Below are 13,720 nucleotides of genomic sequence, written 5' to 3'. Positions count from 1 at the left end.
CCCTTCTCTGGTAGACATGGATTATAAGATGTGCCCAGCATAAGCATTTCCCAAAGGGCTTGGTTTACCCAGACAGCAGTATAAAATGCACATTCATCAAGCGACATGTGTTATCACGCAGCATCCTTATCCTATATTCTAATAGCAAGCTCAAATGGAGGGGGAGCCTTTAGGTAGCCAAAGCCACACACACACACCCCACATGAAGGAAGTACTGCATGAGCAGGCTTAGGGAACCCTCCAAGGGTTGCAGATATCCTGGCTGGGACCAGTTGTAGTCCAAAACATCTGGTTGGCACCAGGTTGTGGGAAGCTACTGTACACTCACTCCTATGCTTCTGCCTGGTTGGAAAATATTCTGTAATGTTTTGTTGACTCCCAGCTTTTAAAACACGTTACGTATCCTGTCTGTTAATGTTACTTTCTTCTTTTCTTCAAGAGGAGAGTAGCAGAGCTCAGCCTGGCCTCAAAGCCACACCTGGAAGCTTCTCTCCTCTAATGTTAGATTCATATGGAGAAGAGAGTTATTGTGAAGTGATGAGCAGCAGGCACTCTGTACATGCTCAAAGACACTTCTTTTCCTGTGGTGAGCTCTGGCAGAAAATAAGCTCTAGTGCTTGCTCAAGGTAAAAAAAAAAACCCAAAATGATGGGCAGAGTGGAAATGGAACCACAAACCCACTTCTTCTTGGATTGTGTACAGCATTTCTGTCTCAACCTTTAGCCAAAAGGGGTGTCGGAGCAGCTTACCAAAATCAGCTATAATATGGTCCTGACCTTAGGTTCACAATCTGAAAAGATGTGATGCAAGAGGAAAATGGGAATAGGAGGGAGGAGGCAAAAACCAAGCTCAGGCACAAGTTCTTAAAAGTGACAGCCCACGTCAGTGAAAGTCCTGGCTGTTTCGCGTTTGATGAAATGGGTTTCCTTGCCTTTCATCCCGCCATTGCTTTTATGAGGGTGAAGGTGCTTCCTTGGAAATATAGAGAACATTTATTTACACCCCACCTTGCAGGCATGACCAAACTTGGCCCTCCAGCTGTTTTGGGACTACAATTCCCATCGTCCCTGACCGCTGGTCCTGTTAGCTAGGGATAATGGGAGTTGTAGTCCCAAAACAGCAGGAGGGCCAAGTTTGGCCATACCTGCAAGCAGCTCAAGGCGGCGCACCTGCTTCTCCCTGCTCCTCATTCTCCCCGCACAACCACCCTGCGAGGCAGGCCAGGCTAAGAGGCAACGTGGACTGGCCCAAGCTCACCCAGTGGGGTGAGTGGGAGATTTGAACCCGGATCCCCCGGTCTCACCCCCACCCCACCCCCCACTCTGACCCCTTCTCCGCCGCCCTGCCGGCTCCTGACTCTTCCTCCTCCCTCCCCTCCCGCCTTCCTCTCCCCTCTGCCCCATCCCGGAGATGCCCGTCCCTGGGAGCGCCTCTGCCTCCGACGCGCTTCCCCGCTTTGCCTGTAGCTCTTGGCTCCGCTCTGCAGCTCTCCGGTTTCCATCGGAGTTGGGGAGGAGGGAGAGAGGGGAGGGAGAGAGGAGGGTGGGGAGGGGGGAAAAGAAGGCCGGCCGGCGGAGCTGGCTTGCGGCCTCCTTCGCCAGAGTAAGCGGTCCTCCTTCTTCCCCAAGCAGTCCGGAGCGCCAGCTGGCCAGCCCAGCCCCAGAGCGCCGCCGCCGCCGCCGCGTGAGTATAGCAGATCCACGCGGGCTGGTGGGCAAGGGAGGCTGGGCAACGGGTTCCCAACTTGGCTGCTTGGAGCTGCCGTTTCTCCCGACTTTGCTGACACCACCTTGCTTTTGTTTTGGGACCGACGCGATCCCTTTAGAAGATCACCCGGGAGTTGGGAAATGCCTAGCGGGAGAAGATTAGCTTTCTTTGGGATTGATTTTAATCCGAGCCACCCAAAAGCCTTGCCCCAAAAAACTGCACTGGAAGAAAGAGCTGCTTTCTTGGGGAAATTGAAATAAAATTGGCCAAAGTTTGTGGCTTTTAAAAAGAATGGCCTGATCTGGACACCACTAAGGGGGGGGGGGGTCTGGATTCCAATTTTGAGTTAGTCTGGTTTTTAATTTGAGTATTCATTCTGATTTGTTCCACAATGGTGAGCCTAATTTGCTTGTGGGGTGTTTATACATCTTCCCATGAATTAGCCGTTCATCCCACACTTTTCCATGCATTTTCCCATCACTTTCTCAGCCACCCAAAGTCTGGATTGGTTGTTTTTTTAAAAGTGGATTTGTTGCTCCAGGGGAAGAGAGTGCTGTATTCTACTTGAATTGCGCAAACCTAGATTTCCTGGGGTGCTCTTGAAGCCTTCCTGCAAAATAACATACAGGATACGCCCAGAGGAGCATCTGGTGAACATTACAGAATTTGAACTCGGGTCTCCTGGTCCTAACCAAACACTATCTGCTAGGTCACTCTGACTCTTGGGAAGGTGTGGGAATGAGGGGCTTTGATTGCTGCAAGTGCCCCACAGGTTGGAAAGAAAATCAACCGTTCTGGACTGATATTCACTATTATATCTCACGCACATTATATGCAAAAGTTATTGCTACTTGCAATCCACAGGTAGGAGACTAATACTAAAAGTCAGTAGTGAAACTTGGTTTTTGCTGAATGCTTAAAAGGGCCTTGTGCCCTTTATTCTCAGTAATCATTGCAACAGTCCTGCTAAGTTGGCCTGTTTTATTAACCCCATTTTGCAATCTGTTGTAGATCAGATAGACCAGTAGAGATCCTAGAGCCGTGAAGATAGAACTATATGCCAATGGCTCATTTTTATGCCTATATTAGTACAGTTGCATGCCACCCCAATCTGAGCTATGCGAGATTCCAGGGACACCAGGAATTACCCAAGGTTTGTTTCCTCAGAATGAGGAACAGCAGAGACATTTATCTTTTTGATATATTTACACATATATACAACCTGAGCCTGGGTGTGTGGGTGTTAGGGGGAGGGTAGTACCTTTGCTGGGGGGTGCCCCACCCTGCACTCAGCTCTCACCTGTGGTTCCTAGAAGCTGTGAGCATGTGACATTAGCCACACCCTGGGAATGGCTTTGGCTGGTCAGCTAAACCACGTGAGGGTACCTGATGGGTCTCAAACCCTCTGTGAGTTAGGGACTTCCCCTGCATGCAAAGACAGGCTCTGGCAGATTGAGCAGACAAGACCAATAGTCTCTTGACCAATGGTCAAGAAAGTGGTTTCTCCACATGCTTTAGGGGGAAGGGGCAGATGGGGCTCATCAACCCAGGAACATAGCACATCTAGCAGATGGAAAACTCTGGTCCTCCACTGCCTTGCTGGATATATTTGGAAGAAGAACCCTACCCAAATCCGGAGACCCTAAGCCACTTGGATGCTGCCTTGTGCACCTCCTTCTGGCAACTCCTGCAGCCAAGCTGATGCCAAACGTCTTGCTCTGCTTTCCTGTGGACCCCACCAACGATGCCAAGAGTCTTGTTGTCTGGGCAGTTCAGGAGCTCTGTACACACTGCCCAGGCTTGCACCCCAAGGAGGTCACTTCAGTGCTGATAATGCAGCAGTTTGACTTCACCCACACACCCTGGCTAGTCATAGCAGAGCTTAAGAAATACAGGGACTAGGCTCCCCAAAGAATATCCTTCTTTTTTCTCTTCTTTGGTGATCACTTGTAGCCGAGTAAGATTGTCTTCCATGAACACGGTCTTAACAGTGAGTCTGTAAGTGACTGTGGAGGCCAATTCTGGATGTCCTTAAACACTGGGGACATAGGTTCCCGGATGGGAGTGGGTCATAGTGAGGGTTTGCCAAACGTGCCTTCCTCTTAGCATATTTCTCCCTTTCATCCTGAGTCTGAGTGTGTTCAAAGTCCACAGCACCTTTGGTAAAGGCTGTTCTCCAATTGGAGCACTCACAAGCCAGTGTTTCCCAATTGTTGGTCTTTATACTACATTTTTATGGGACGTGGGTGGCGCTGTGGGTTACACCATAGAGCCTAGGACTTGCCGTTCAGAAGGTCGGCAGTTCGAATCCCCGTGACGTGGTGAGCTCCCGTTGCTTGGTCCCAGCTCCTGCCAACCTAGCAGTTCGAAAGCACATCAAAGTGCAAGTAGATAAATAGGTACCGCTCCGGCGGGAAGGTAAACGGTGTTTCCGTGCACTGCTCTGGTTCGCCAGAAGCAGCTTAGTCATGCTGGCCACATGACCCGGAAGCTGTACGCCAGCTCCCTCGGCCAGTAAAGCGAGATGAGCGCCGCAACCCCAGAGTCGACCACAACTGGACCTAAGGGTCCCTTTACCTTTATACTGCATTTTTAAAGATTTGCCTTGAGAGAGCCTTTAAACCTCTTTTGTTGACCACCAGCATTACGCTTTCCATTTTTAAGTTTGGGATAGAGTAGTTGCATTGGAAGACGATAACCAGGCATCCGAACAACATGACGAGTCTTCAGCCAGTTTATGCTGAAGAATCGTTGCTTCGACACTCACCCCACTACACCCCCAATCCTCACCAGGCTCAGGCAATGCTGAAAGAATGTAAAGCATTGAGATTCTGGATGGGTTCGCTGCATTCCAGTCCTGTTAGCTATGGCTAAATCCCAAAGCTGAAACTTATAGGAGCTCTTAAGACAACCTGGACTCTTGTAAAAAGTGGCAAAAGATGGCAGGGGCAGGAGGGAGAGGGGAAGAAAAGAGAAAGGAAAGGAGAAATAGATGAGCAAGTTGTCAGACCAGGCTGGCTAGCAGGCAGAAGGAGGGCAAAACCAGGACAAAAGTTCACAGGCTGATTCTGTGGTTTGAAGGCTGCATTGCGTGCCCGGCTGGCTCCTGGCATCAGTCGTGCCTCTAGAGGACTAGCCTCTTGAGAGGCTCTGGCTTCTTTCCTCTGATTCCATGGGAGGCGAAAGGAGCGTGACATCCCAGGCGGTTGCTTAAGAGCCAGTTGACATTTCCTCCTCTCTCTGTCTCTCTTCCTGCTGCCCCCATCGCTCACCGCAAAACACACAAAATGCAGTTTAGGAAAGCCAGAGAATTCTGAGCCATCTGTAGCTCCCAACTGTTCCAAGGGAATGATATGCATTAATGGATTTAGGTTGCACAATTGCTAGTCTTACAGTTGGATTAGGGTGTGGAGGCTCCCTGGGAGAACAACCATGGAAGTGGGTGTCTAAGAGGCAATACTCTGCTCTGGTTTTGCTGGAGTTCTTCTAACTTTTCACGAAACGGTTGCTGCGATCAATTTCTGCGAGGAGAGGTGGAATGCTAACCTGAATAAAAACCAGTTGGACCTGGAATCTTAGCTGCAGGTCTGTGGGATGAGGGTGGTGAGATAAAGGCACTCTGCACATGCTCAGTGGCACCATCTTTCAAATTAAACCAGCCGGAACGTTGTGTGGATTAAACAAAGATGGGGAGAACCATGTACACCACCTTGTGTTCCTTGGAGGTGGGATAGCAATATAATAAATGAATAATAATAATAAATACTCTGACTGACTAAAACTCTGGAAATCTAATGCACCAGGGAACAACATAAAATCATAGGGAGCTACTTTAGACTGAGTTGCACCCTTGATCCATCAAGCTCTGTACTATCCACACAGATTGGCCGTGGCTCTCCAGGGTTTCAGACTGGGGACATTCCCAGTCCTACTTGGGAATGCAAGGATTGAACCCCACAGACTTTCTGCATGCAGAGCAGGTGCTCTCCCCTTGAGCTGGAGCCCTTTCCCTGCTCAGTCTAGTCTAGGCCAAGCATTCTAGCTTAGTTCTTTCCAGCGGCACTTCTTCCTATTTGCAGTGATTTTTGTTTGTTTGTTTTAAGTGTGTGAGAGAACATAAAAAGAGCCCAGCTACTGGGTCTGATCAAAGACCCATCTATGTAGCTGGCACCATCCTCACAGAGACCAGTCAGAAGCCGGTGGGGAACCCGTAAGCAGGACCCGAGCTTGTGATTCCCAGGAACTGCTATTCAGAGTCTACTGAATACCAAACCAATCATACTGCAGACAGTACATAGGCATCACAACTAGTAGCTACTGGTAGTCTTGAATTTGTCTTTTAAAGCCATCCAGTTGGCAACTATCACTGCCTCTTCTGGAGAGGGGGGAAAAATCAACAGTTTAACTACAGGTGAGACTCAGAAAATTAGAATATTGTGGAAAAGTTCATTTATTTCAGTAATTCAACTTAAAAGGTGAAACTAATATATGAGATAGACTCATGACATGCAAAGCGAGATATGTCAAGCCTTTACAGTATTTGTTATAATTGTGATGATCACGGTGTACAGCTGATGAAAACCCCAAATTAACAATCTCAGAAAATTAGAATATTAAATGGAATCAGCCAAACAAGGACTGCAAATAGAGCAATATTGGACCTCTGAGAAGTAGAAGCATGCATATGTACTCAGTACTTGGTTTGGGCCCCTTTTGCATCCATTACTGCCTCAATGCGAAGTGGCATGGATGCTATCAGCCTGTGGCACCTGCTGAGGTGTTATGGACGACCAGAATGCTTCAAAAGGAGCCTTCAGCTCTTTTGCATTGCTCAGTCTCATGTCTCTCATCTTTCTCTTGGCAATGCCCCATAGATTCTCTATGGGGTTCAGGTCAGGCGAGTTTGCTGGCCAATCAAGCACAGTAATCCCATGGGCACTGAACCATGGGTACTTTTGGCAGTGTGGGCAGGTGCCAAAGTCCTGCTGGAAAATGAGGTCAGCATCCCCATATAGCTCGTCTACGGAAGGAAGCATGAAGTGCTCCAAAATCTCCTGGAAGACGGCTGCATTGATTGACCCTGGACTTAATGAAGCACAGTGGACCAACACCAGCTGATGACATGGCTCCCCAAATCAAGACAGACTGTGGAAACTTCACACTGGACTTCAAGCATCTGGCATTGTGTGCCTCCCTATTCTTCCTCCAGACTCTGGGTCCTTGGTTTACAAATGAGATGCAAAAGCTGCTCTCATCGGAAAAGAGATCTGCATGCTTCTACTTCTCAGAGGTGCTCTATTTGCAGTCCTTGTTTTGCTGATTTCATTTAATATTCTAAATATTCACAATTATAACAAATAAAAGGTTGCCATATCTCACTTTGCATGTCATGAGTCTATCTCATATATTAGTTTCACCTTTTAAGTTGAATTACTGAAATAAATGAACTTTTCTACAATATTCTAATTTTTCGAGTTTCACCTAGGGCGAGTAGGAATTTCATGCAGGTGACCATTCAAGGAAGGTTTACTAAACTTGGTCCTTTGGAGGCATAAACTCATTGGATTAGGTAAGATATAAAAAAAATAAATTTGTGGACCTATTTGCAAAAAACCACTTCTCCGAGACCCTTTGGAGGAATCTGACAAACTCCTCTCTCTGTAGACCCCCCAGAAATGGAGCACACCGTCTGCCTCTTCCTCTTCCTGCTTACATTGACCACAGACTCTGTCCAGATTGAGGACAATAAGATCCCCAGCCTTTGCGCTGGGCACCCTGGAATTCCAGGCACCCCCGGGATCCATGGTAACCAAGGCCTGCCAGGCAGAGATGGGCGTGACGGGCGTGACGGAGCAGCAGGGATGCCAGGAGAAAAGGGCGAAGTTGGTCCACCAGGTAAGGGCACCTCTGCCTTAGGAGGATCTCAAAGGCCTTCCTGGTGCCTGAAGGAAAACTTTTGGCCTTTAGATGCAGATGAGGCAGGTTGGGGGGGGGGCAGGAGAGCACTGTTATTTCCAGGTCCATTTCTGTCATGCTAAGCAAGCTAATTCTGCAGAAGCCCTGAAGTGGATAATTCCAGCATTATTGTCTCACAGTGTATTGGGGGAAGGAGTCCACTCTGTTGAGTTATCAACTCTATAGAGCAGGGCCAGCCTGTCTGGTGACCCATTTTTGTCTGTGTGGACAGCCAGCTGGCTTTCAGAGCTATGTAAGCCCCAACCATCAGCAGCTGGGCACGGCTAAAATGGCCTCACAAGACAAATGGGGAGGCCTGGCGGAAGTAATAAGGCCTGTGGACTGAAAGTTCCCCACCCCTCTGAGGGAAATGAGGTCATTTAAATTAAGACCCAAACTTCTAACTATTGTAGTCGCCACAAGCAAGACAAGGGGATAGCTGGTGTTTTGCTTTCTACTGAGTTCTTTCTTTTCTGTCAATTATTTTTTATTGCTTCCCCCCCCCAAAAAATCAACAAATTAACATCAAATTAATTCAAATTTAATACAAATTTGAAAGTTGACTTCCCACCCCGCTATCTTGATGTTTCTCTTCCCTTCCTTACTCGCTGCTCAATGTTACATAATTTCCTAATTCCATTTCAAGAGAAGAGTAAGATAAAAAAGAAGAAAAAGTTAGCAAAAGATGCAAGCGAAGAACTTCCGATTTCCCATCTGCCAGTAACAGAAAATGTATGTGTGTGCATATGTGCATATATATATATATACACACACACACACACATACATACAGTGGTACCTCTGTTTTTGAATGTCTCCGTTGCTGAACATTTCAGTTTTCAAATGCTGTAAACCCAGAAGTAAATGCTTCAGTTTTCAAACGGCCTGGGAAGTCAAACCAGAAATGTGGCTTCCATATTGAGTTTTCCGTATTGAGTTTTCCATATTGAGTTTTCCATTTTAAGGCTTCCGTACTGACTTTTTGGTTTTCAAACATTTCAGAACTCGAACGGTCTTCTGGAACAGATTATGTTCGAAAACCGAGTTACCACTGTATATAAAATCACCCTCAGTCCATGCAAAAAATAATAATATTTAAAACCTTGAGTCCATGCAAACATCCATCTTCTCCACTTTCTGGTAAGTCAGGGTGCCTCAGAATCATTTGTTCCTTTTCCCTACGAAAAGTCCAAGACAGGTTCCATAATTATTAATAAATGTTAGCCATCTGTTTCTTTTAATTTCACCTCTACTAATTCCTGCCACCATGACTCCATATTGCAGAGTATTAAATTCTTCCACCCATATCCGCATTAAAGCGGCGAAAACACATCAGATCCATCTTCCATTCTCAAACATATCCTAACACTGTCCTTGGTTGTTGTTGTTTTCATTCCGTAAAGGAGCAGTGGGCCCCACAGGGGAAAGAGGCAGCCCTGGCCTCAATGGGTTTCCCGGAGAGAAAGGGGCGCCTGGGGAGTGCGCAGTGGCCCCCCGCTCAGCCTTCAGCGCCAAGCGCTCTGAGTCTCGCAGCCCTCCCTTGGCTGACCAGCCGATCGTCTTCGACGTGGTTCTGGTCAACGAGCAAGGACATTACGACGGCAACACGGGGAAGTTCCTCTGCGAGATTCCAGGACTGTACTACTTTGCCGTCCATGCCACCGTCTACCGCATGAGCCTCCAGTTCGACATTATGAAGAATGGCAAGTCAGTGGCCTCCTTCTTCCAGTTCTACGGCAACTGGCCCAAGCCCACATCGCTGTCCGGTGGCACCCTGGTGCGGCTGGAGCCGGAGGATGAAGTCTGGGTGCAGGTAGGGGTAGGGGACTACCTTGGCTTCTACTCCAGCATCAAGACAGATAGCACTTTCACAGGATTCCTGGTCTACTCCTACTGGCAAAACTCTCCCGTCTTTGCCTGAGAGACGACTAACCCCTCTCCACCACGCGATTTGCGGAGGACTCCTTTTCTTGGCTCTGCCACAGCTGTTGTCTGTGGGGATACCTGTGGCCCTTCTTAACCCAAGGGGTGCGGTGCCCCTTTAGCTAATGCCTGTAAAAGGGTTGTAGGTTCTTCCCAGAAGGTGTCTGACAAACCCTCAGCCCAGGGTCAGGATAGCTGTGCAGCAGAGAAGTTAAGTGACCTTTGTAGCGCACTAGCAAACAGTGTACTCCTTGCGGAGTAGATTTACTTTCTATATCTATACACATACATACTTAGGGCTGTGCCCTGCTTGCTTCGCTTGCCAGCCCCACCTACCCCTTTGGTAACCACCCTGCCCCACATCAGATGTCAAATGACAACATGACTTTTAGAAGACATCTGAAGGCAGCCCCGTAGAGGGAAGTTTTTAATGTCTGATGTTTTGTTGTGTTTTTATATTTTGCTGGAAGCTGCCCAGAATGTCTGGGGAAACCCAGTCAGAAGGGTGGCATGTTAATACAGTGGTAACTCGGGTTAAGAACTTAATTTGTTCTGGAGGTCTGTTCTTAACCTGAAACTGTTCTTAACCTGAAGCACCACTTTAGCTAATGGGGCCTCCTGCTGCCGCCATGCCGCTGGAGCACAATTGCTGTTCTCATCCTGAAGCAAAGTTCTTTACCTGTGGTAATATTTCTGGGTTAGCGGAGTCTGTAACCTGAAGCGTATGTAACCCGAGGTACTACTGTAATAAAATTATTATTATTGTTATTATTATCTGACCAACCACCCTCCCTTTACACCCCCTTGTCCTCCCCTCGCAGCTCGCCTGAACCTCCACACCCTTTTAAAGGAGGAGGGAGGCACAGTTGACTGAACGACTCTATGAAGCGCCTCTCTTTCCTCTGTCAAACCTCACAACAGGCATGTTTGACAGAGGTCAGCCAGGAGCCATTCAAGAGCTTGCCTGGGCTACCCTGTCATTTCTCGTGCTGCAGCTGACGTGGCCATCTGTCGGTGGTCCTGTGAACTGCAAAGCATGACATTCAGTCCTTTTGTTTGTTTATAGGGAGACAGGCCACCCTTCCCTACAGTTCCTCAGAAGCAGTCCAACTGGTAGGGGCTGGTGCATTTCTGCAGCTCCTCCTCTCCCTGTCAAAGGGGAAGGAGGGTCCAGAGCAAAATCACTAGGATCAAACCCCTATTAAACCATGAAATCAATCTTAACTCGTATATGGCATTTAGGGCGGGTGGTATCTGGTTTTCAAAATCGCAGCTAAACCTCATGATATACCAACGGAGCTGGCAGAGTTAGCAGGGGCTGCAGGAATCAAGAGAAGCATTGGCTGGCTTCATGATTTCCCCCACATTGTGATTTTTGCATAGCACACACACACACATTTTGATTCCCGATATATTCCCAGGTCAAAAATGATGAAACCAATATCGCAATGTGGACTTCAAACCGGTTTTGAACGATATATTGATATCACCTAGCCCTAATGGCACTGCAGAGAGAAATTAGAGTAATCGCACAAATGAAAAATGCCACAGAAGGAATTATTTAAAAACAACAGTACAGTGGTCCCTCTGGTTAAGAGCGCTTCAGGTTATGAACACTTCAGGTTACAAGCTCCGTTAACCCGGAAGTAGCTGCTCCTGGTTGCGAACTTTGCCCCAGGATGTGAATGGAAATCACGCGCCAGAGGCACGCGCACAGCAAGAGGCCCCATTAGTGAAAGCACGCCTCAGGATAAGAACGGTTTCAGCTTAAGAACTGACCTCCGGAACGAATTAAGTTTGTAACCAGAGGTACCACTGTAACAGTATGAATGGGTCATTTCCCACGTTATGTTCTTAATAGGGTAGCACATGCACAAAAGCCTTCCTGCCCTCTCTTGCTATGGCAGCCTGTAGTGGCTGTTAGAAGGTTCCAACAGCCACTACAGGCAGCCACAAATCCAGAGTCTTCTTGTGCAACATTCCCAGCAATGAAAGGGGCCCATCACTGCTCACTCATTTATTTTTAACCTAAGAAGGACTGGAAATCAAGGCTCTGGCTGTGTTGTTTTCCATCTGGTAGGAAAAGAGCCTCTTTCCTATTGGGTAGCCTAGGGCAAGATAAAGGTTGCAAGCTGACTGCTCTGCTCACAGCCCAACTGCAGAGAATATATATCAGAAAGGTTGCACAAATTCTCATTCATGGACCAAGCAGCAATAAAAAGTTTAGCGTAGATGTTATAGACGTGTGGCATGAGTTATCCACTAGGGGGCTCCCTGAGCCCAAAGTTTAAAAAGTTTGCTGGCCAAGTTAATTAACCCTAGAATGGATTTTGTTTGTAAGATTGTTTCACGCATGACATTTCTTTTTTCCTACATGGAAATTTGAGTCTGTTAGTCTATTATTCCTGTATGCAAAGGATGTGTGTATGTATATATTCACTCTTTTGTTCTTAGTCTTCCAAAGTGTTTTAAATATAATGAAAAGATTTGGGTGCGGTTTTATATCTCTGTATGGCGGGGTGAGTATCAGTGTTTGGAGAGATCTTTTTTACTGGTAGAAAGCATTTTGGAGGGAGGTGTTGCAATGTTTTTCCCAACTCCTGCTCCTCAACATTTTACAGCAGCCCAATAAAGAGAAAATAAAGTGGGTGACATCCCGCCCCCCGCATTAAACAGAGTTAAAGAGAGCAAAACTTCATCCGTTTCAATTCTTGTATACTAGAAATTAAAGAACCTATTGATTCATTCCCTGTCTTTGAACTGATGAATTCATCAATTTAACCTCTAAGCCAGATTTCATATAGTTATTCCTTCAACGTGGACCTATCTTTGGATGTTGGAGGCTGTATAAGTGATTTTAAAAGGTACCATAAGGATATAGTCAGGTATTTTAAACGATTTCCACTGTTGTGCTATAGCGATCCTGGCAGCATCCGTGTCAAAAGTTCATTTTGGTGAAATGTCTTCATAGTGCCTGTCCATGTATTTAGTAGGAATAACTGGGTAGTTATCTGAATATGTGTTTTAATAATCTTTTAAATCTCCTAATAAATTTCAATCCAGAGTGACCCAACCTGTGGGCATTCTCACCAGAGATGGGGGAAAGTTCATTTATTCCCTCAACCTGCCTGATGAATGGTTTATTGGAATTTGGCATAGTTGAATGGGGATGTGATACTGTCATTGATGAATATACTAATTCAATGCAAATAGGCCAGTGCTCAACAGGACCCAATATCCTGATGACCAACTTCCCGTAATGCTTCCTCTGAATCTGGGCTGGGGAAACTGCAGCCAATGGTGTATGTGCAGCCCTCAGCCTAATTTCAAGAGGTGCAGCCTATTGCAGAAGCCTTTGATGGACTTGCTGCGTAGCTCGAGACTCTTATTCCCAGGGTTGTGGGTTCAAGTCCCACGTTGGGTGAAAGATTCCTGCATTGCAGGGGGTTGTGCTAGATGACCCTCATGGCCCCCTCCAACTCTGCAGTTCTATGATTCTGTGTCTGGGGGGACAGGGAGCAAGGCAGCTTGAGTTCTGTGGTTATCTACAAGTGACCCCCAAACCCATTTATCCGTGCCAAGTTTTGTCCACAGAAAGGAATGTGTGCGGATAGCCACAGCTCAGCCTTTCCTACAGGGCTGTGACAGGGACTGGGGCCGGTCCGCTTGCCTTCTCTGGTCCCAGATTCTCCAGTGTGAGAACAGTGACCCAATTTGGAAGAAAGGTCCTTTATTTTTAGCACGGGGAAGGAAGCACGCTTTCTGCATTCTTGCCCAAAATAGGCCTTGTTGCACTCATTTTCCCTAATGTCTCTGGACTGCTCCCAGCTGCAGAACTTTCCCAGTGTCCAAGCAAGCTGCAAACGTCCTGGTCTCACCTGGAGGCTCCAAGGACACTGGGAAGAAGGAATCTTGTCGGTTTCCGCCAGCACCTGTGTCCGGGTGGTACCAAAGCAATTTCTACCAAGCTAAGCCAAGAGGTTTGATTTGATTGGACTTTGGGGGGGGGGCAGGATTTTTCAAGGCCATTTACACAGGACTTGGTTTGAGGCTGAAGGATAGATATATAGGGGAACACAGATAATTCTACCAAAAGCAGATCTTAGAGAGGAATGGGAGATGTGGAGCTTCCGGCT

General features: G+C 47.2%; 1 protein-coding gene across 2 annotated transcripts; it reads left to right on the top strand.

The window, feature by feature from the left end:
- The first annotated feature begins 1,582 nt into the window (after nt 1-1,582).
- Nucleotides 1,583-12,329, top strand: C1QTNF5 (C1q and TNF related 5). Of its 2 annotated transcripts, none has more exons than XM_081843189.1 (3): nt 1,583-1,675; nt 7,372-7,602; nt 9,065-12,329. In XM_081843189.1, the coding sequence occupies exons 2-3, from the start codon at nt 7,383-7,385 to the stop codon at nt 9,580-9,582; spliced, it is 738 nt and encodes a 245-aa protein (XP_081699315.1). In that variant the 5' UTR covers nt 1,583-1,675; nt 7,372-7,382; the 3' UTR covers nt 9,583-12,329. The 2 variants fall into 2 exon arrangements, with proteins under 2 accessions (XP_081699315.1, XP_081699314.1); XM_081843188.1 differs by lacking the exon at nt 1,583-1,675 and adding an exon at nt 5,318-5,432.
- Nucleotides 12,330-13,720: the final 1,391 nt, after the last annotated feature.

This window comes from Podarcis erhardii (genome assembly GCF_964252035.2).
Source record: "Podarcis erhardii genome assembly, chromosome: 16".
Lineage (NCBI taxonomy): Eukaryota > Metazoa > Chordata > Lepidosauria > Squamata > Lacertidae > Podarcis > Podarcis erhardii.
This window is presented reverse-complemented; position numbering and strand designations above follow the sequence as displayed.